The sequence below is a fragment of the Protopterus annectens genome, chromosome 5.part0, assembly GCF_019279795.1.
Source record: "Protopterus annectens isolate FY-2018-M chromosome 5.part0, PAN1.0, whole genome shotgun sequence".
NCBI lineage: Eukaryota > Metazoa > Chordata > Ceratodontiformes > Protopteridae > Protopterus > Protopterus annectens.
The window spans coordinates 1,779,915,688-1,779,940,226 of NC_056735.1; the positions used below are offsets into that span (position 1 = coordinate 1,779,915,688).

Genomic DNA, 24,539 nt, shown 5'->3' on the forward strand with positions numbered 1-24,539 from the left:
CCTAATTTCTTCCATAATTTTAGTAATAAGGGAGGATGTACTGCATTGGTTGGATGTTCATAGACAATTATGCTTCTATTTACATAGAGCAAAAAAGTTTAGGAGAGGGAAATAGTTGTTCATTGCATTTACATGGCCTAGGAAAGGCTCACCAGTTACCAAAGTTACTTTATCCAAGTGGCTTTCTAGTTGTATCGCCATTATTTATTCATCAAAAGGCATGAAGCCTGACAATTCCATTCGGGGTCATTCTACTAGAGCAATGGCCACATCTGCAGTCTTTCAGACCAATGCTTCCATGGATGATATTTGTGCAGTGGCCACTTGGGCAAACCATCATAACTTTATCACTCATTACAAACTAGATTTGGTCTCCAGGGGAAGGGCTTCCTTTGGCATGATGGTTCTGAGGAATATTCTCCCGTGAGTCCACCCAGGATAAAGGTAGCTGGGGACTTTGTTCCACATGTGAAGAGGAGATGAAAAATTGACAATATCAGATAAAGAAGTTATGTACTCACCATAATGTTCCATCTGTAGTGTCGATTTTTCATCTTTCCTCATAATCCCACCCTCCAATCCCCATCCTTGGATTCCTGGTTGAATGGAAAGAGGCTTTCTATGGTTAGTTTGGGTTTCATTAGACTCCAGAAATTGCCTCACTTAAGGTTCTTTTGTTTGTTAAATACTAACCTTTCCTTTCTACTAATATTGTCACAGCAAAAAAGATCTGAAGTATTTGGGAGAGATGCATTATAGATAAGGGGGAGGTAAAAAAAGCAAAAACTCCAAAGAAATACGAACACACGGAACGTTAAAAGATTTATTAACTCGCAAATCACAGAGCTTTCGGATAAAAGACCCTTCTTCAGTGTGTATTCCCATTCAAAAACTATTAAATTTATATACTTAACAACCACACGACACAGCCTACAATTAACCAATTAAAGTCAATAAAACAATTAGTTTAAAATACATTTAAAGAGCCAGACATTCATAGATTTACCCTCATCATCATTCATTATTATTATTATCAAGGACTAATTCTAACAATTTGCAAATTATTTCCACATCCCTCCCTCTAGTATTCATATTAGCACACAAAAACTGATGTACTGCATTTATTCCATAGACCGTAGGTATCATTGTGAATAAAGACCATATATAAAGCATGACAAATACAAAGTCACCAGATATGCATGTTACTTTAGACTAACTATACACAAGGAAGTTAAAAGAGAGAATTACTGAACACAAATCAAAAATTAAGAGAGAAATATCTAGCAATGCCCTAGCAAAACATGTTATAGATAAGGGCATTGAACATAAATTTAAATTTTGAGTTATAGACATTAAATTGAAAAATAAAAGGGGTGGTGACCTGAACAAAATCTTAGAACTATGTGAACTAGATTGAATTTTAAGGCTGAATGCTGGCCAAGCTAAATACATCTGCTAGGATAAAAGCAGTTTTAAGAAAGAAACAAATGATGCTGAAAGGCATATGAATGAATATATTACATCAAATGAATGAATATATATTTTTTATTTTTATGGCATTCTATATGTATATGTTTTTTCACAAATATATTGATGTATAGCGTCTATATTACCCAATCAAACATTTAGGCTAGCGAATACCTAAACGTCAAACTGGTGATATCGAAAAAGTAAAACACTGAACAGCCAATTTAACATGGGTAATGAATTTCCTTGGCTGCAAAAAAAAAACTTTAAACCAAAATGAAGTGGGTGGCTGTGCCCCCACACCCCCCCTAACTAAATATACCAACTTCAAGATCGCTCTACAGCGGGGAAAGTGGCAAATCCGCATAACAGCCAAGGGAATTCTTTCCCTGCATTAAATCAGCCATTCGTGTTTTTTTTGCTTTCGCTATTACCAGATTGATGTTTAGGTATTTGATAACCTAAACGTTCGATCAGATAATAGGAACCCATTGTACATTTATAGGATTTTTTGTACATTTGAATGATGAAGAGGGTACGTCTATGAATGTTCGGCTCTTTAAATGTATTTTAAACAAATTGTTTTATTGATGTTAATTGGTTAATTTTGGCTGTGTCATTTGGTTGTTATTAAGCATATAAATGTAATCATTTTTGAATGGGAATGCACATTAAAGAAGGGTCTTTTACCGGAAAGCTCTGTGATTTGTGAGTTAATAAATCTTTTAATGCTCCACGTGTCTGTATTTCTTTCGAGTTTTTGCTTTTTTGTCTTATTGTTTTGGTTCTCCAGAGACAGTTTACCTTAGTGCAGGTCCTATTTGGTTGACTGTTAAGGGGGGAGGTACCCAAGAGCTTTTTTTGGTTGCCATGAGCATGCTAATGGCCTAGTCGGATCCAAGGGCTCAGATCCAAACCCACATGTGAAGAGAGATGAAAAATTGAAAATACAGATGGAATGTTATGGTGAGTACATAACTGCTTTGTTTAGTTCAAGTTCTTGGCACTTCCATTTCAGCTGTTTCTAGTTAAAAAATGATATTCTTCATTTTTTTTAAGAGTTGCAAGCTTTTGAACCACAAAATGATTGTGAAGAGAAAGATTCTTCTTTGTCTCCTTGGGTTTCTGATTCATATTCTGGGAGAATGTGGCTTGTATCAGTCCCTTTGAAGAATTACGTTTCTCTGAAATTATTTCCGGAAAGAATCAGTTGCTTCAATGGAAACACAATGACATTCCATTGTCCCTGAAAAATTATTATGATTTCTTATACCTGGATTTTCCAGAACCTACTCCTATTCATCCTTTGCCTTCATAATTGGAGGATGCTTTTGTCACAGCCTGTAACTTGCCTAACAGCCCGCCTACCTCCCTCAAGAAAGACAGTTTCTCAAGCTAATAAGTTTTTGTACACTCCAGGTCATTCTCAGCAGCTGATACATATCTGGTTAATACCAATACATCTCCTTCTGACAAGGATAGGAAAGCTTTTGATAGATTTGGGAAAAAATGTATTCATCTTCAACATTTGTTTTTGGAATTCTCAACTGTCAAGCTCTTATGTTAAAGATTATACTTTCCTCTTTTGAGGAAATGAGCATTATTATGTTATCTGTGTTCTGTTCAGAAAAAAAATAAACATGTTTGTGTAATTGATTGCTTCTGTGTTTCAAGTGGCTACTCACTGTTTGAAACATGTTTATGATTCTGCTAATACCATTTCCAAGGCTTCTGTCACTGAAACTATTGTGAGGAGGTTTGCTGGGTTGTATTCTCAAAATCTTCCAGAAGATGTCAGAACATGAATTTTGAATTCCCCCTTGAACTGAGACTTAGTGTTTGGACCATTTGCTGCTGCTGCTCCAGATGTTCTTAAAAAGACAAAGCATGATGAGAGAGGTAAGTTTATCCAAGGAATCTCTCAGATTTTCCAAACTTTTCCTTCCCCAACTTTGCCAAAGGATTCAATTGCACCCCTACAAGCTTCTTTAAAAAGCAAAATTTAAAAAATCAACAAGCTGCTGTTAAACAAGTTTTTAAAAAGCAATGGCAGGGAGGTTCCAAAAAAAAAGGACCCCCCCCCCCCACAGATCAACGGACAGTGTAATAAGTCTGGCTAAATGACTGTCATGAAGACTTCCCTCTCCCTTCTCACCCTGGAAAACCCTTATTCCTCCCAGAAAGTGTGAACCTCCATTTCTGTCTTTGGCAACAGATAGTTTCAGACAGATGGGTTCTGAAAGTACTTCACTAAGGTAGCAGATTGCAGTGGGAACCTCTTCTGTCCTTTTTGAGGAATTTTCCCCTCATCTACCAGACCAAACTCCTCTTTTTCTTCCTCTCATTCAGCATCTGATGTCTCAGGTGGCAATAGAAGCAGTCTCTCCTCTTTAGTTAGGAGAAATGTTTTATTCTAGAATGTTTCTAGTGCCAAAGAAGAAAGCTTATTAGAAACCAGTTCTGGGTCTTTCTTTTTTTAAACCTGGTTGAGGAGGTGCCCAAGTTTAAAATATTATCCCTTTTCATCTTGTTATCCCTTATTCCCAATTTGAGTTTTCTAGTGATCTTAGATTTAAAAGATGTATATAAGCACATTCCTATAAATCCAGATTTCTGACATTTTAAAAGTTTTCTGTATCTGGATCACTTTATCAGTTCTATGCATTACCTTTTGATCTCTCCACTGCTCCAGGGGAATTCTCAAAGTGTCTGGCTCTTGTAATAGCCTACTGTAGTCTGCAAAGTATTCACATTTCTCCTTGCTTAGACAGCTTGCTCATCTTTTTTCAAAGTGTCTGGAATCTCTCACCTGGGTAAGGAATCTCTGATACAGTGTAGGGTTCCAGGAGAACTTACAAAACTCTTGTCTGCCTCCTAACAATAGGATTGTTTTCATGGATTATCTCCTGGACATCTCAGTTTGAAGAGCTTTACTTTCATAGGAAACATTAGATATGTATTTAGATATATTCCTGAGTTTTTCATTGCAGACTATGGTCTCAGCGAGGGAACTCCTTTCTCATGGCATCTACAATTCTTATGATACCCTCTTGCAAGACTCCACATGAGAAAATCCAATGGTATCTGAAATCTGTATGGTCCCATCATCAGCATCCCCTGACATTTCAGATTCTAGTCCTGGGAACTGTGAAAAGTGAGATTTTTTTTGGGTGGAGAAACCAAATTTCTCAGAATCCAGGTCTTCCATTATCACTCACAGCTCCAGCATAATTGATCACTGCATATGCCTCAGATTTTGCTTGGGGAGCAGTGTTTATGTGGATAAAGGTGAAGGGTCTTTGGAACAGAAAAGACTGACCAAAACACATAACCATAAAGAGATGTGGGTGTGACATCTGGTCAATATTCCACTGGACTGCCACCAAAAATGTGACAACCCCTACTAAAACCCAGGTCAGTAACTAAGGAGCCTCAATCCTCACTACTGATTCCAGTGTGGGAGCATCACAGGAAACACCAGAGTACAGAGCACACAAGAGTAAAATTCCACAATTTCCCTTAAGAGCACAACAGGAAATGCTCTATTTTCTTGGGAATGGAGTATATACCTCTGCCCACCCCAGCTGTAATTCCTTATTATACACTTCAGAGCAATGTGTTCCAGTTTAAGTCCTCTGACTCACTCACACTCAAAATAAATTTAAATCTCTCACACTCTACTCTCATGGAAAGCCTGACACAGATTTCCAGCTGTGTCCCCTCCCCAATACAAATGGTAAATCCTGCAACCAAACAGAGTCAGACAGGTCTACACAACCTTCAAAAGGTGATCAATTATTAAAAATTAAATATCAAAATAAATGATAGCTATGACCAGAAGCAGCCAGGCTTTCAAGGTGACCTGGGGAGTATCAAACAGGTATAAGCACTCTAATGTCTGAAAAACACACTGATTGTCCAGCCACAATGTAAAGTAATGAAAAACATTTAATAAGTAAAATGATTACAAGAATGTAAATCTATAACTTTCAGTAAACACCAGAATTCAATCACCACAAGTATAAAGTTAAACTGTCAGATAAAAGTCCATCATCTTAGAAAAATCTATCTAAATAACTGAACTTTTCTAATCTAACTAGAGAATACTGTCCATGATCTAATCTAAAACATAACAGCAAAGTAAAGGCAGGCTTACAGTTTTTGGTGAGTCCTTCTTTTCAGATATCACTGCACAGCACTGTAACTGACTGCAGCTCTTAACTAACTGCCCTTCAACTGACTTCAGCAGTCTCTTTTATATTCCTGGTTAACAGTCTCAACTAAAAAATAACAGTCAGCTGTTTGAAAAAGTTATTTTTTCCTGTCAGTCATCTGTTCAAATAATCACTTAGCAACCAGGAACATTCTAATGACAGTACCTACTGAACAGCTGAGTCTTCACAGACAGTTTGTACTTTAGAATCTCCGTCTCAAACATGCACAATTAGAAATGTATCAGAACACTGACAGATTCTGTAAACATTCTGTGTAAACAGGGAATACTCAACATTTTACAAACTTATTTACATTTTCACAATTAGAAGTGCTGGTATACAATGCAAGTTAATCTGAGAATATACACAAATCTCTTGCCAGACATGCTAACATAGATGACAGTGTTTTCATTCTCTTTACAGTGGGCACTTATAAGTGTTCTCAACTCTCTCAGTCATTTATGGTCCCTGGGACCTCTACAAGTGTTTTCAGACAACACCACAGTGATGTGGTGCATAACCAAGGGGGAACCATCTCTTAGTCTCTGTGGAAACTAGCCATGATAGCCTGGCATATACAGTTTCAGCATAGTCTCACTCTACAGGCATCTTACATTCTGCCAGAACAAAATTGTCTGGGAGACAAGCTGAGCAGGACCAGGGAAGAACCTCACATACATAAATTTAAATGAGGGGATCTTCCAAAATTGATCCAGCTGTGGGGAACACCTCAAAACATCTTTTTACCTCCTCTCACAACAATCGGCTGGTAAAATTCTGCTCCAGGATTTCATGCAACAAGACCCGGAAGATAGATGTTTATTTCTTTTAGATGGACTAGAAAGGTCCTGTATGCTTTTCCATCCTTTTCACTAATATGATCATTCTGGATATTTAGAAATACTCCACAAAGGGTCATTATGGTGATCTCTGGCCCAGGTGACAATAGTTCTTCTTTCATTTAGAAATGGCCAGACACAATGCCTGGATGTTAGAATCCTCATACCTTTTAAGCACCTTTTTTCTGAGGGTATGCAGCATGTATTAAAAGAGGCAAGAAAACCTGCTACTAGAACATCATTTATTAATAATTGGACAATGTTTTCTAGTTGGTGTCAGAAAAGGAACCAACATAATACCTCTTAACCTCTTAGTGCAAGAAATCTGGGCAAAGTTAAAAATAATGGGAAGACAAAGGCCCAAAAAGGAAGAGAGTTTAAATATCACTCATAAACTTAGAAATTTGCTAGAATAACAGGATTTGTGTTAGTATGCTTTTTCTGAGGGATATGAAGTCTGAAACTCAAATGTATGCCATTATTTAGTGACTTTAGTCCTCTGTGATATGCCAGAAAACCACAACTTTTATGAAGAAAAGACCAAAAATATAAGGCCCAAATCTGGATGCTCTGCAAAAATCTGGACAGTTGAAAGCTATGAACAGCACCGATTCAGGATTAGTATTTCTTTGGTTCTGTGTCATTTGTGTGAATTACTATTCTCTGGCCTGCCTTACTCCTCCATGTAGGTTAATTTATAAGCCATTTCAGCATGTCTGCCCATGGTTTTCCCTCTCTCTATGCAATCTCGTGTGATAACGTTTTTGAAAATGGTGTTCCATACAAACCTCCCAGAAAAGAGATGGCTTCTCCTTGGGATCTTAATTTGGTGTTAGAAAAACTAACTCTTGCTCTACTTGAATCAGCTCACCATCAGGCTAACTTGAGGATCATAACATGGAAAACAGTGTTACTAATTGCTCAGACTTCTGTAAGAAGAGAATCTGAGTTGCAAAATCTTATGGTGGGTCAACCTCATCTCATTTTCCACAGTTAGAGTTTTCTCAAGAAGCAGTCCTTCTTGTATACCTAAAAGGTATCTGAGTTTACCTTAAGCCAAGCTATCTATCTCTCTGAATTATTTTCAGAATCTAAAAATGAGGGAGAAAGTATACTCCATACATTGGAAGGCCTCAGATAACTCACATACTGTCTTGAAGGAACAAAATCTTTCAGGAACTCTGATTAGTTAATTTCTTGGGAAGGTAAGAAAAAAATGACAATTTGTGTTGAAGTGGACTATTTACAAATGGTTATCTCGTGCTATTACCTCTTGTTATATTCATTACAACAAAACTATCACAGGTAGGGTTAAGGCTTATTCTACCAGGACCTTGTCTTCATCAGTGGATTTTTTGGAAAGGATTGGATTCTAGAAGTATTTTAGAAACTTAACTTGGTCTCCTGTACACACTTTTACAAACTACTATAAACTAGATTCCTTCCCCAGGTCTAGGAAAGGCTTTGCTAGCACCATTCTTCAGTAGCTCCTGGACCGTCATCCTTCTTCCTCCCTGTCAGTCTAAGATATGATAATCTACCCATTTAGTTAAGAATACTGCAGCAATGATCATAATGATGAATATAATGCAACTGTGTAAGTAAACTTGCCATGACATTAGTTATTTGTATGATCACTGCTGTAGTAGATGCTCCCTCCTTTCATCCCTCTTAATTTTATATATCTTTGCTGCCAGGGTAAGGACCCTTACCTTCATTTTTTTAGCTTTGTCCTTGTCAGGGCTTTAGCCCTGTTTTGGTCTGTTGGCATGAAAACTTTGAAGGGCTTGATGCCCAAACCTAACTTTTTAGTCAGCTCAGCTTGAGTTGACTAATGGTTTGGGCATGTGGAACATGACCTTAAAGCTTTGCAAGCCAGTCAACTGTTATATCCTTAGCAGGATATAACCCATGTAGTTAAGGCTGTATGGGATATATATCCCATATTGGTAAGGCTGCAGCAGTGATCATTCAAAAAATCTACTCTGATGGTAAGTTTACTTAACACAACTGTACTTTCCAGTTCCCATTACATTTATGACACCTGCCTTGCTTTCTCATGCCAATGCACCAGTGGGATAGAATTGGTATAAAGCATTTCAAAACACACATTTCACCACAACATTTGTTATTTTGTTTCTGTCCTTTTATTTTGCATTTCTGTACAACTGCCCTAACAATGCCCGTGGCTGTGCCCCATCTTACCAGCCTCCAACAAGACCTACTGACTGTTAGATTTACATTATTGCCAGCTAGGGCAGCCTCCCCTGTGCATTCCCTGTGGGACCCTGATATGCCCTCCTTCCTTGCTCAGGTGGGGCTTTACTGGCTTGGAGCACCGTTGTTCCTACCATTGACTATGCCCAGATAACTCATGTGTCATCTATCAGCAGCTGGTTGATTTTAGTTGGGGAACTGGTTGGCCATGTAAAGAAGCCTGTATTGGCCATCTGGAAAGACTCTTCTTATAGCTTATAGAGTCACATTGCTGTCCATCACTGGCAACATCATCCCAGCAAGGACCCAGTGATGAGGGAGCCCAAGGTGGTGTTTGACCTCCCACTTATAATGACATAACAGGTAGTTTGGGAGACATACTCACCCAATTCCCCCATCTCGATATTCCGCTCCCTTCTGTAGCTTTACCTTCCTCTGTTTGTTTTTTAATCCTTCCCATCACTATTGTCTTCCCTTTGATTGATTGATGTCTGTCATTTCACAGTCTCCCCCTCCCTCAGTGTGTCAGCACCTCTGTCTCAGTCTTGTCTGTGTTATGTATTTATGAGTTTGCCCTTGCTACCTATCCTCACCATCTTACCATTCCTTCACCTTCCCTTACACCCTTACCCACATTTCCTCCTTTGATAAGAGAAAAGGGGCACCTGTCCCACAAAAAAATTCCTTTCCTTTCCTTATCATACTCATTCCTTACCAGTTTCCCATGTGTGCTTCCTTTCTCCTTTTCATACTGTCCTATCCTCTCATTTTTACCCCTCCTTCCGGTCAAAGAAAGAGCCATTTAAAGCTGATTGCTGCTTTTCTTCTCTTGTTGATTTTGTGTGCCTGTGAACATGGTGGGCATAAACACACTCTTTGTTCTGCACTTGTGCTTATCGCATTATACAGCCACTGCTATAGCTGTTTGTCCCTCTCTGCAGGTCTGAGTCCGGCAGTGGGAAAAATTGCTAATTATCCTTGTTTGAGTTCTGAGTTTTTGCATTGTTATTTGACAATGAGCTTTAAGTTACATTCTGCCCAGACAATAAACAGGAGAAGGCTTACCATCATCACAGTGAGCATATTTCTGAATCACAGGGACTGTGCTCAAATTGAGTGAAATGATATTTTAAATCAAGAATTCATATATCAGGAATCATGTAAGAAGAATATCTTTGAGTGCTGACAGGCAGTTGTAATATCTTTCATATATGAAGGGGCAGTTGACTTCTAGAGCTAGCATATGCATCTTAGCAACCGAAGCTACCAATAAACTGTTTTACTGTATTATTCTGTTAGTCATCAGTCTCCATACCATTGTGATAAACAGAATATCTACAGGGCAGCAGGACAGCTCCTTGTTAATTTAATGAAATAAAAGTGTGTGTGTGTGTGTGTGTGTGTGTGTGTGTGTGTGTGTGTGTGTGTGTGTGTGTGTGTGTGTGTGTGAGTATGTGTGTGTGATTGTCTAGTGCATGGTTTTATGGTGTTTACATTTCAAGTACATGAAAACATTTTTCATTTTTCCTAACATTTTTTTTTATTTTTATAGGCCCATTTTATACCTCAAGTACCAGATCTGACACCTTTACGCCACACTTTATGTTATCTCAACTTGTCGTTTAATTATCTGCAGCAAATTCCTAATGAGGTAAGAATGAAAAAAAGTCAACTTTTCTTGTCTGTCCACATAAAAAAAACATCCAGGGAAACGAAGCGTTCTGTTCTGCTTTTAATCCAACAATGAATGATGAACCAACTTTAGTAAAAGCACTATAAACCAGCTTAGGCAGTAACACTTAAACAACTTTTCTTGTCTGTACTTCACCACAGTACATAACAGAATCTTTTGGAACAATGGCATGAAAAGACATTCCCAAGGATTCATATGGATCCCAAAATACTCTGTTTTCTCAATGTGGTGATTTGTGAGTGAAAGACACATTAGTTGCAGTGAGGAAAGACCTCATTATGGGCTAAATTGCATGTTTCTGAATTGCAGTTAGCTACAGTGTTGGGTGCAGCATCATGAAAGCAGAGACACTCCTCTCATTCATTCTCCAGGTATAACACACACACACACACACACACACACACACACACACACACACACGACAGACTCCATACCTGTCCCTGTGTTGTCTGAACAACCTTGATGCCATCTTTTCGTGTTCAAGTAAATCGTAGAAGATTTCAGTCAGTCATTAATTACAGACATTAGAGTCTCACGTCATATCCTTCTGTATGTATAAAATTATCCCTTGTGAAGTGGCTCCCCCAACCCATGTATTATTAAATAGGTATCTCTGATGTCTATTGGTTCTACCCCCAACACATGTCATTAAATAAGTATCCCTGGTGCCTAGTTTTTCTCCCTTGACCCACATATTATTAAATAAGTGTTCTTGGTGTCTAGTGATTCCCCCCAATCCCTATTAAGTGCCCTTAGGGAATGGAAAGTGAAAGTAATATCTGGTGTCTAGTATGTTTCCTAGCCCACATTATGTGTAAGTGCCACACAGGCATGGGTAAAGAGTTATCCCCGATAGCTAGTGGATCCCCCCTCCCAATCCCCATATTTTTAAGTGTCACTCAGGCATGAGTATAGAGTTATCCATGGTGCCTAATGGTTCCCCAAACTAATGATGTTAAGTTGTCAATCTCGCCTTCATTCTTGCTGGATGGGTTGCTCCGACTCGGCTTATGCCAAAGTTCGAGAGCTATTTTTACCTGCTCGAGGTAACCCTGTATCCCACAATGCTAGGCGCTAACTACCCAGATCTCGTTTGCTACTTAGCTGCGAGGTTGCGTTTTTGCCAGCTCTGGTAATTTTTCAAAAAGAACAGCTTTTTGGGTAAGATTTTTTTCCCTTTTTATTTCAGGTTAGTGTTCTTTATACCCTTGTCCCCTACTTAGAGTAACCCGACTTGTATAGTTACCTTCTGGGTCTATTTTCTACCCCCCCCGGCCCTTCCATTCCCTTATACATCTAGGCCTTAGGGCCAAGTTAGTTTTTTGGGTAAATTACTTGTAGTTTCAGTCTTTGGTGGTGTTGTGACTGAACTAGGTTTTTTATTTACTGTAGTGTGTGTGTGTGTGTGTGTGGTGTTTGGGTGTGTTCCACTATGTCTAAGGAATCCAAGGTCTCAGGCTTCAAGAAGTGTGACTCGTGCTGTCAGAAAATGTCTCTGACAGACGGTCACACTTCTTGCGTGCATTGCCTAGGCCCTCTGCACCTGCAGGACTCTTGTTCTGTCTGCCATGCATTCAGTCCAAGAGTCCTGCAGGAACGCAGGAACAAATTGATTTTGAGAAGCTTATTAATGCCTGAAGGCTCCCTGGCCAAGTCTTCGTTGGGCAAGCCTTCTAAGCCCACTAAATCGTCGGCTCCAAGTTTAGAGCCTCCGACCAGTGGTACTACTTCTGCTTTGGCATCGGCTCCAGCCAGAGCCGATGCTTCAAAATCTCAATCGGCTCCGATAGTTCTGTCGGAGCCGACTTTGACCCGTAAGCGCTCCAGGTCCCCCTCTTTTGAGTCGGTCCACTCGGCTCTGAGACCTCCTTTGCTTTCGGAGTGCAGTCACCGGTCCCATTCCTCCCGGTCTTCCAGGCTTTCGGACCATGACATCGAGAGGGTGGTTAGTAGACTCCTTAAGTCGCAGGCACTGGCCCAGATGCTTCATAGCCCTTCTCAACAGACAGTGGCTATTCCCATTCCATCATCGATTCCTCCTCCGACTCTTCCCTTGAGTTCGGAGCTGGAGTTTGTGGGAGCCAGGACCGTCGACACGTCGAAGCCAATACCACCCATTTCAGCTCCGTCGTCGGCTCCGATTTCTTCTATGGTGCCATCCTTGGAGGGATCCGGATGCTGTGACTCCCTCGTCGGCTCCGAGGGGGCGAGTGGCATCAGACCCTTGTCCGACCCTGTTCTCCCTCTCGAAGCCTCGGCACAGGTGAGTTCGGCTCCGACATCGGCCTCGGAGCCATCCCTCTCGGTGCCGGGAGGGGTCCTTATCTCCTCGGAGCGGGGACCTTCTTTTCTGCCTGATAGGGGTGCTTTCGAGGTCATGAGGAGTGTGCTGGCCCCTGTGCCTGTTCCTCGGTCGGCTCCCTCAGCTCCTCCCACTGTAGTGCCTGCTACGGTCTCTACTCATCTTCTCGACCCTGACCGCAGAGATCCTACGCCTCAGGGGCCCCCATTGGGAGCATCCTCCTCTTCTGAGGCCTCCCCTGATCCGTCAGGGGAGCCCCCTCTGAAGAGGAAATGTAAGAGGAAGCATCTGGACTCCCCTGAGTCCGTCACATCTGATACCGACTTGGATGAGTCAGAGGGGTCCCCAAGATCCCCCTCTGAGGATGTCTCCTTCTCTGACATCTTTGAGATCCTCAAGCAGAGGGGGAACTGGTCTACCCTCAACCCTTCCGAGGATGAGTCGGTCTACCTAGAGGCATTTGGTTCTCACCCTTCCACCTCCTCGGTGTCTCCGCCCTTTGACCCCCTTATGGAAGTGGTGGCCAGGAAGGCTTGGACGGCCCCTGACTCGATGGAACCAACCCTGCGGAGGCCTTCAAAATTTATCACAGCCCCTGCTGATAAACAGTTTTTGACCAAGGGTGTCCCTGTTGATGCCATGGTGGTGGCGGCAGCCACTAAGAAGGAACTGGCTGATCCTTCGGTACCTATCCATCCTCCTAATAAGGAATCTAGGACCATGGATAGGTACGGCAAGCGGATGTTTTCTTCAGCGACCTTTACCATGCGGTCACTGAATTACTTATGTCATTTCACCCGTCTTCAACGAGACTTGCTCAAAGAAATAGGTGACACACTACAGGATCCAATAGCTGTGGGGTCTCAGGACAAAATCAACTCCCAGCTGGCAACCCTAAACTCGATTGTTAATTCCTCCATGCGGCTTATTTCGTATGCGGCCGATGGGGCGAGTAGGGCTGCAGGCACAGGTGTGGCCTTAAGACGGCATGCCTGGATGCGGCTTTGTAACTTTGCTGACCCCTTCAAGGCGTCCTTCACCAACTCCCCCTTTGATGTTTTGGCGTTGTTTGGACCTCAGGTGAAGGATACTTTGACCAGATGCGAACAAGACAGCAAGACTCTCTCTGCCGTGGGAGTCCAATTTCCACCCCATCCAGACCATACCCCAAGGTCAGAAGGGAGGAAAGATGTGGTTCCGCAAACCACAGGGAGTCGCGCCGGATGCACGAGGCGAGTTCCCCCCTAGAGGCAGGGGGGGGGCAACAATAGACGCCGCCCCAGGGGCAGAGGGGGTCCGCAGAATCAGGGTAGCAGAGAAGCTGTCTCTGGCCAACCCTTCCAGCATCCCTGAGAAGCTGCCCGACTGTCCACCTTCGGAGGCAGTCGGGGGAAGATTATCACTGTACCCAAAAGCCTGGCTTTCCCTTACCGAAGACACATGGGTACGGTCGATCATATCCGAGGGTTACAAAATTCCCTTTGTCCACACCCCAAAACAGCCAAACAGGCCCCTTCCAGATGTTCCACCCGGTCTAAGGGAACAAGCAGTATTAGAAATCTCAAAACTGCTAAGAAAAAGGGCCATCCAGCCAGTCCCAGCAGGCCAGCAAGGATCCGGAATCTACTCCAAGTTCTTTTTAGTACCAAAAAAGACAGGGGACTGGAGACCAATTTTGGATCTCAGCAGACTGAACAAGTCTGTTCAAAGAACAAAGTTCCGGATGGTCACGCTACAGTCCATTCTACCCTTTTTGGGTCAGGACCATTGGATGTGCGCTATAGACCTTCAGGATGCGTACTACCACATCAAAATGCACAGACGCTCCAGAAGGTTTCTCCGCTTCCGGCTGGGAGCCAGTCACTACCAGTTCAGGGCCCTGCCCTTTGGTCTCACTACAGCCCCCCTAGTGTTCACCAAATGCATCGCAGTGGTTACGGCTCATCTGAGGCGTCAAGGATTCCAGGTGTTTCCATATCTAGACGACTGGCTCCTTACCGCCACCACCAGGTGTCAACTTATTCAATCCAGAGATTACACCATTCAGATTTGTGAAGAGCTAGGTATCTCCATAAACTTTGAAAAGTCTGCCTTGTCGCCTTGTCAGTCTATTACCTTCATAGGTGCCATATTAGACAAAGTCGAACTCTCTGCAAAACTGACGGCTCAAAGAATTGCAGATATTCGTGAACATGTTCATATCCTGCTTCAGAACAACAAAATTCAGGCCAAGTTTGTACTGAAGACTCTAGGTCTCATGGCGGCTGCCATTACGTTACTTCCCTTAGCTCGATTCCACATGCGACTCCTGCAATGGATGCTCTTCTCTCAGTGGTCCTTCCAGTAGCTCCCGATGTCACACTACATTTTGATAACCCAATCATGCAAGAAACACCTGTCTTGGTGGATGATCTCCCTTCAAGTGTTTCAGGGCAGACCCTTCGTTCTCCCCCCTCGGTTGCTACAGTGACAACGGATGCCTCCCTGATCGGGTGGGGGGGCATTTTCAGGGCAAGGATGGTCCAGGGCACTTGGCAACCTTTCGAGTGTCATCTGCACATCAATGTCCTAGGGATGAGAGCAGTTCTTTTAGCATTGCAAGCCCTTCAGGACTCTCTTCCCATCGGGACGATTGCAGATCAGATGGACAATATGTCCGTAGTGTGGTACATCAACAATCAGGGCGGAACCAAGTCCTATCCCTTATGTCGAGAAGCACTCAGACTTTGGCAGTGGGCGATCTCCTCTCAACGGTTTCTGATAGCAACGCATATCCCCGGGAAGTCCAACGTCATAGTGGACAGGCTGAGCAGAGCCATTCTCATGCCGCACGAGTGGTCTCTCAAGCAGTCAGTAGTGGAAGAAATTTTCAAAAAATGGGGTCAGCCTTGCTGCGATCTTTTCGCTACACCCCAGAACAGCAAATGCCACAAATTTTTCACTCTCTTCCCGGCCACCCTCCCAGAGACGCTCTAGTCCACGATTGGCCCCAGGGTCTCCTGTACGCCTTTCCCCCCTTTCCATTAATCACTCAGTTGATTCAGAAAGCTACCGCCTTGAGATCCACGATGATCCTCATTGCTCCATACTGGCCTCGACAAATATGGTTTCCGTTCCTGCACCATTACCTCTTGGAGCAGCCCTGGCATCTGGACCCAGTTCCAGATCTCTTGACCCATCAGTCGGGCAAGCTGCACCAATCTCTCCCCTCTCTCAACCTCACAGCTTGGTTGCTCCACTTCCAACCTTAGCCAGGCTTCCCTTTATCTCCCATTCGGTACGTGACATCATTTTAGCTTCTCACAAATCTTCTACCAGGAGGATTTATGCCAGCAAATGGAAATGTTTTTCCTTCTGGGCAAAATCTAGGAACATAGACCCATTTGTGGCTCCTATCCAATCGGTCTTAGATTTTTTAGCCAAACTCTTTCATTCGGGTACTTCTTCTTCCACTATCAAGAGTCCAGTTAGCGGCCATTTCAAATTTTCATGTTGGCTTGGCAGACTCCTCCATTATGTCTCATAAACTTTGTAAAGCATTCCTCAAAGGTATCTTTTTACTCAAGCCCCCAGTTAGACATCCCCCACCGCAGTGGGATTTGAATCTAGTTTTAACCTCCTTGATTCTCCCTCCCTTTGAACCTGCAGCTTCCTGTTCCTTGAAGTTACTCTCATGGAATACTTTGTTTCTAGTAGCCATAACCTCTGCGAGGAGAGTCTCAGAACTTCACGCCCTTTGCGTTCGTCCTCCTTATCTTGTTTTCCATAAAGATAGAGTGTCCCTCAGAACAACCCCCTCCTTTTTACCCAAGATATCTTCTGAGGCAAATCTAAACCAGACTATCGATCTCCCAGTTTTCTTCCCTAATTACTCTGACAGAGCGGAACAAAAGTTGCATTTCTTGGATGTTCATCGCCAACTCCGTTACTACTTGGATAGAACCAAGAAAATTAGGAAATCTGACCAGCTCTTTCTATCTTATGCTGAAGGGAAGAAAGGCCTTCCAGTTTCCAAAGTAACCCTTTCTAGATGGTTGGCCTCTGTCATCACTTTCATCTATGAACTGAGGCGTCAAAAGCTTCCTTCAAGACCTAGATCCCATTCAACTAGAGCCTTAGCTACGTCTATAGCCTTTCAGGACAGGTTGCCCTTAGATTCAATTTGTGCGGCAGCCACATGGGCCTCTCCCCATACCTTTATTTCTCATTACAAATTGGACATGGCCTCCAGAAGCCGAGCTAACTTTGGTTCCACAGTCCTCAAGAGTCTGTTTCAATGAGCCACCCAGGTTTAAGGTGCTAGGGACGCGGTCCCATCCAGCAAGAATGAAGGCAAGATTGACAACTTAACATTGAGAAGTTATGTACCTACCATAACGTTCCATGTTAGTTGTCTTCTTCTTGCCTTCTTTCTTGCTTCCCACCCTCCAACCCCCTAGCCTGGACAGACCGTTAGGATCCTAAGGAGCCTTGCCTTTCTCCCACTATGGTCTCCAGTGGTTATCCTTTTCTTGGGATGGCTATCTGCTTGGGTATGCCATTCTCTCCTTTGTTCTGGGGGCAAAACTGCTATAGTGTTAGCTATCAAACGAGATCTGGGTAGTTAGTGCCTAGCATTGTGGGATACAGGGTTACCTCGAGCCGGTAAAAATAGCTCTCGAGCTTTGGCATAAGCCGAGTCGGAGCCGAGGATCGGCTCCGAACCCATCCAGCAAGAAAGAAGGCGAGAAGAAGACAACTTACATGGAACGTTATGGTAGGTACATAACTTCTCATTACAGGCTCTGCTGATTTGTCTTTGGGTGTATGTAAGTATGACAGCCACACTATCCCCCAACACACACACACACACACACACACACACACACACACACACACACACACACACACATACACACACACACACACACACACACACACACATACACACATACACACACACACACACACACACACACACACACACACACACACACACACACACACATGTCCCCTTTAAAACATCTAAAACTCGTAACATTTAATTTCATAACATTGAGACCAGAACATCTAAAACCCATAACATTGAATTTCATAACATCTAACAGTACAAATCACATGAAAATAACATCGCCTCCACATATAACGACATATAGTGACACCAAACTACCAAAACACTTTTTACTATGCTTCTGCAGGGGGGCTTGATACAGTGGGGTTAGGGAATTGACTTTTTCCCACTGTAGTGCAATCTTGGAGTTGGTATATTTAATTTACAGGGTTGTGGGGGGCAGAGCCCCCCACATGAGGGGTGCAGGGGGTCTTGCCCCCCCTGCAGAAACGTAGTAAAAAGGTGTGTTTGGTAGTTTGGTGTCATTATATGTGGAGGGGATGTTATTTTCTTGTGATTTGTAGTTTTAGATTTTATGACATTCGATGTTATGGGTTTTAGATGTTTTGGGTTTTAGATATTCTGGTCTCAATGTTATGAAATTAGATATTATGTGTTTTAGATGTTTCAAAGTTGACCCCACACACACACACACACACACACACACACACACACACACACACACACACATACAAACATACATGCACATCTACCTTACTTTACCCCTCATTAACTCCCCTACCACTAAGTCTCAGGCAGACACACACTCATATATGCATCTCCTTGCATACACTCATGCACAGACCTCCTATCCCTGCCTTCCCACTCCTTGCATACACTCATGTGCACACCTCCTAATCCTGTTTTCCCACTAAACTCCCTAGCACTCTATCATGAAGGATGTACATGCCCAAGGCCATGTTCACTATCATAAGGAGCAGCCATCCTAATCTACATGGCTGAGTAACTCTATGAATTGCTCTGTGTATAGATGCCTTTCCAGAGGCAGTTGCAGTGGGAGAGCAATTGACTAATTAGAATATGCCTCTCCCCCAAAATGCCTGATTAGCATCTAGCATTGTCTAGGAGACAGCCCACTGTGGTGATGCACATCTTTATGTAAAAGCACCAAGGTAGGGATTTCTATGATGTCAAAAAGGTTACCTGGTGGTAGCCATTATGAATTCCCATTTTATCTCTTTTTGTAGCTGAAGATCCCTTCTTTTTTCCTAGTCCCATTTTTGAACAGAGTCTTTTAAATATAGTGAGCAAACATAGAAGCTAGTGGCAAGCAGAACACCAACCGCAGCCTACTCATTAGTAAAGGATGCAGCTTTATTTAACACATTTTAATGTTATATCTGTCTTTTGTGATCATACAGTTTTTATTATAATGTTATCACTGTGCTGGTTGTACAACAACTTTTTGCAAAATATTTTTTAATTACACCAGAACTGACAACTTTTAATTAGCAAGAGTTTTGGAAAAGGTCAGAAGTAGTCCAGACTTTATAAACGTGTTTAATTAACTGATACCATGTATATGGGCTGCAAAAAAGTTATTTTACCAACTGTCAATCTGCATATTAAACAAGAGGGCCTTTTTAGGGATTTGAAACTGATTCCTTTCTTGTGTTAGCTGGTTAATTCCATCTTCTGTTATGGGGACACTGGAAGTACAAGCTGGTTAATTCCATCTTCTGTTATGGGGACACTGGAAGTACAAGATTAGTTTTGCTGAAAACTTATAAAGTACAGTTGTGTAAAATATTGCCAAAACAGTAGATGCCATTCTCTTCACTGTTGCAGTATTCTTTACTATAGAGATCTCCCACCCAGGGGAGCCCCATGTATGGCAAGTATCCCAAAGCCTTGTGAGCTTGTATGCGCAATAAGTTACACATATGCTCCTTGCAAAGGATGTAGGGCAGTTACCCAGAACTGAATTTCCCCAGTAGAGAACAATCTCCATAGGACAACGGAGTCCATGCACAAACATAAGGAGAAAATGCAGGAGAAAAGGGAGAGACCATCAGCCAGAAGGGAATCCAAAAACCAAAACAAACAAGAAGGGGTTGGAGGAAGCAAATCCTGCAACAGTGAAGAGAAGGACATCTGCTGCTATGGTAAGATTTTACACAACTTTGCTATGTCCTTCTATATCCCTGTTGCAATATACCATAGGGAGAGTAAAAAAGCTCAGGAAACAGAATGGGAGGTGGGAGGCTGAGAAGAACCTTCAAAAAAACAATACAAAATGTTTCTAACAAAACCTGCTCTGGCCCTAGGAACATTAGCCAACTTATAATGCTTAGCAAAGGTATGCACAGAAGACCAAGTAGCATTTTCAAGGATGGAATTTGTGTCCAACCCCTAGAAGAAAGCACCAGAAGAGTCAACAGCCCTAGTGGAATGAGTTCTAACAGAAGTAGACAAAGATTTCCATGAAAAGAATACCAAAAAGAAATGGCCTTAGATATCCATGAGGATATGGTTCCCTTAGCAATAGCCAAACCCAGTGTTCTGGGATGAAATGAAACAAAAAGCTGGTCATACTTACAAATGGCCTTAGTTTTATCCAAATAGTACCAGAGCTGTCCATGTAAATCCATGGTGTATAAGACCCCCTCATTAGCAGACTGAGGAGAAGGGAATAAGGAAGGGAGTTGTACTGATGGATTTTGATTCAAGGACAGCTCATTTACTCCCTTGGGCATAAAAGAAGGACTAGTATGAAGGAACATCCTTTCCCTGTGGAAAAAAAAAAAGAGTAAAGGCCATAAGGGCCTAGACTTCAGAAACCATCTGAGCAGAAGTAAGAGCCAGCAACAAAACAGCCTTCCAGATACAATGTTGCAAAGAAGCAGAATCTGCAGGTTCAAAAATAGTCTGAGTCAATTTTTTCAAAACAAAATTAAGGTCAAGGAGGAGGAATAGGTTTCCTTGGATACCTAAGGTGCAGGACACCTTTAACAAAATTGTTTGACCTCAAAACAACAAGCCAGGGGAGGTTTCAAAGGCAGACAAGCAGAAGAACAGGCTACGCCAGACTGGAGCAACTCACAGACAAAAAAAAAGGACCAAAGGGACTCCCACTAAAAATGGTCCTGGTTATGAGCATGGCACCAGACAGAAAATCTTTTCCATTTGCACATATAAGATTTTCTGATTGAGAGTTTTCTTCCATCATATTAAACTCTGAGCACATCTTCAGAAAAGATGTGCCTGAAAGGGATCAAAACCCTATCACCCACAGTGTCAGTTAAAGAGTAGACAAGTGAAGGTGGATGACAGACCCCTTGTTCTGTGTGAAGAGGTCTAACCCATGAGGTAATTTGTGGTGATTGCCCCTGGCCAGATGCATTAAGAGGGTGAAAGAGTGCTGTCTTGACCAAAAGGGAGTCACTAGCATGATTTTTGGGGAGTTCAGCTAAGTCTTCTGCAAGACTCTTAGAAGCAGAGGAAGAGGAGGGAAAACAAAGAAACATCCCCTTCCAAGAAAAAGAAAAGGCATCCATCTTCCACACCAGATTGCATGGCAGTCTGGAACAGAAGAGGGGAGGCAAAAAGATATACCTCAGGAATACCCCACTGATAAACAGTGTCCAGAAACATGACTCTATGAAGCATTCATTCATGAGCCTGTGTTTTAGACCTCCTCAGAGAGTCTGTCATTAGATTGTGCTCTGAATCTCTCACAATGAAAAAAACATGCTGGAGGGATAGGTTCCTGACCCAGTGACTCCCCAGACTCTGGAAGAGACTGCCCATACATGTCAAGCAGAGCACCTCTTTGGCCCTCTTCAAAAGGAACCTTGATGATTGGATGGGAGATAGGAAATTCACCCCAGGGATCACGTCAGTCACCCTGCTAGACAGGGGTCCAGGGAAGTAAATACTATGGGAAGAAATAGCCAGGTAATTGTTATGGCTAAGCTTGTATAGGCCCTAGGGCCGATAGCCTAGTACCAACCTGTGAACCTATGAACCTATGAAAGAATGTATACTGCCTGAAGAGTTAACTGATAACTGACAGCCACCTCCAAAGCCTGAAGAGCCATCCTGCAGAGGAATTAAGATTTGTGCCTCCCTACTTGTTGACATACCACACCACTATAGTGTTGTCTGTGTAGGCCATCAAGGGGCCTGGACAAAACGCAGAGTGAAAACCTTGAAGGGCCAGAATCAGAGCTCTCATCTCTTTGATGTCGATATGGTCTGACTTCTGATGGAGGTCAGAGACCCTGAACTTTCAGGTGACCACATGAAGCCCCCCACCCCATGTCTGAGGCATCAGTGAACAATTCTTAAGAAGCGACTGGAGGCTAAAAGGACAGGCCTGGGTTGAGAGCAAACTGTTGAATCCACCACCCAAATTCTTTCTTTAGACAAGGAAATAGAGGTACACTAAAATCCAGAGGATGGCAATGCTGCAGCCAAACTGACTTGATGTAGCACTGAAGCTTCTGCATATGCAGTCTGGCAACAGGGAACACTGGAATAGAAGAGACCATGAAGCCCAGGGTCCAGAGAAGCTATCTGACTGAAATGACAGTCAGTGGAAGCAGAGACTGAAAGAAGGCTGTCAGTGACAAAACTTCTGTTAAGTGGAAGAGAGGCCAACATTGGCACTGTCTGAATCCTGCATCCCAGATACACATGATCCTGAAAGGGAGTCAGGCTAGTCTTTTGAAAGTTGATTTTGAACCCCAGACTTTGAAGTAGAGAGCTGGTGAACTCCAGATACTGTAACAGGCTATTGGGAGAAGGTGCCTGAAGCAACAGGTCATCTAGATGAGGAAAAATCTGAATGCCTGCAGAAAGCAATCACAAGAGCTATTTTTTTTTTTTTTTTTTTGTGAATACTGTTGGGGCAGTAGAGAGGCCAAAGGACAAAGATGAGTACTGAGAACTGAAAAATGAAAGGAAGAAACAGAGAAACGTAAAAACTTCCTGAAAAGAGAATGAATAGGGATATGAAGATAAGCATTCTTCAGATCCAAAGATACCAGAAAAGCCTAAAGTAGTAAAAGATGAAACAGGGTTTGAAGAGTAATCATTTGAAAAAGGAGACCTTGTGAAAGTGTTGAGCAGGGAGAGATCAAGAATAGGTTTCCAAGTGCCCTCCTTCCGAGGAACCAGGAACCTCCTGAATAAATCCCTTTCCCACTTGGGAAGGGGGGACATGTTGTATGGTTCCTTGGTTCACTAGGGACCATCAGACCTCTGGCAAATGAGGACGTTGCTCTAGAGGAGGTTGAGGAATCCTTGAAAGCGGAGCGAGAGACTTTCATACCGTGAAGTAACCTTGATGGATGATCGAAAGAACCCAAGAGTCTGAAGTGCTGAGAAGCCAATTTGTAAGACAAATGGAAAGCAAAGGGACAAAGGAACATGGTCTAAGAGAAGGGGGGACAAATTGTCAAAGAGAAGCAGGCTTATCAGGTGAAGTTGGCTTCTGGGCCACAGACGTCTGAGAAGACTTAACAGAGGAGGCTCACCTACCACCCTTCTCATCCTTGGAGGTCTGGCAGGGTTGCCTATGGACAAAAGCAGATCTAGAAAGATAATTCCATTTGAACTTAGCGATAGAAGAGACAAAAATATGTTTAGGGTCCTAAGGCTTTGCCTTTCTCTTGACGGGACTTAAACAGGTCAGCGGCAGCAGTTCCAAAATATGTTTATTATCCAAAGGAGCCTCGAACAGCTTGGCCTTAATGTCCTCAGGCAAAGACTGGAGATGAAGCCAAGAATAATGAGTCATGACAAACCCAAAAGCTGCAAACCTGGAAGAGGCATCAGCAGTATCATAGCTACACTTGATAAAGTAGAGAGCTACTTGAGAAGTAGAACCTCAAATAGATAAGGCAGAAAATTTGTCTTCAGAATCAGAGAGGTCAGAAATAACCCGATGAGCAATCAAGGTCGGAGCATACCTGGTCATGTCAGTCTGGTAATTAATAGCCCTAAAGGCCAAAGTAGAAGCAGTGTAACCCTTCTCACCAATCCTCTCCATTGCCCTACTATCTTTATTAGAAGGCAAAAGTTTGGAAGAGGGCAAGAGATTGGAAGGTTTGTCAGAAGAGGCTGACACCACAACAGGATCAGCAGAAGAACATTTAAATAAAAATTGACAATCATCAGGGACCTTATAGAATGTATCAGTTTTTTTAAGGAGCAGGAGGCTGACAATCAGGAGACTTGGAATCAGCAATAAAAGTGTCTAACAAGGCAGCCAACAAAGGAGGAACTGCATATGGCTTAGGAGTATCCACCTGAAGCAACTCATAATATCTGCTGTGAATATCAGATACTTGAGATGAATCCCATGTATTCCATTATCATAGCAATTATGTCCCCAAAAAGACAATTCCTCAAAAGGAGACTCAGGACGAAAAGCCTCCTATTCACCGAATCATAAGCCAAAATGCGAAGGTATCTGTGAAGAATAGGACAAGAACCCCTCATCAGACTGTGATTCCTCATTTGAGAAATCTGGTTCCCTAGGCCATTTAGAAGGAGTAGAGGTCCAAGGAGGAGCAGGCACTGAAACCCCTTGAGGAGGCTTCAGGGCCATCAAGGCAGAAAACAAGCCCTGAGTAAACTCTTGATAGTTCCTTTGAGGATCCTTAGGATGGAACAAAAAATGCTTTCTCTTTTGTCTTTTCTTGGAAGGGATGCCAGCCCAAACAAATACCAGAGGGTCCAACCCTTTGTGAGATTCAGTAAGAGTACCTGGAACCTCCTGTCTGACCAGTATCTGTGGAATCCATGTAGGACCCTCCAAGACCCCCCTGAACATCCAGAGTGGAGGCCTGTAAAGTCTCAGAGGACGTACAAAAAGCCGGATCCATGCTGGCTTCTGATGGGATCGCAGCAGAAAAATCCAATGTAGACACCAAAAGGGCTACAGAGCTATTACCTGTTTCTAGAGGGA

At 42.6% G+C, this 24,539-nt stretch overlaps 1 protein-coding gene across 2 annotated transcripts in view; it reads left to right on the plus strand.

Moving 5' to 3' along the window:
- Positions 1-24,539, plus strand: part of LRRC63 (leucine rich repeat containing 63) — a 739,268-nt gene that overhangs the window by 380,232 nt on the left and 334,497 nt on the right. For both annotated transcript variants that reach the window (XM_044071581.1, XM_044071580.1), the window contains exon 6: positions 10,290-10,388. In XM_044071581.1, coding sequence (XP_043927516.1) covers positions 10,290-10,388 — 99 coding nt within the window. The remainder of the gene's footprint in view (positions 1-10,289; positions 10,389-24,539) is intronic.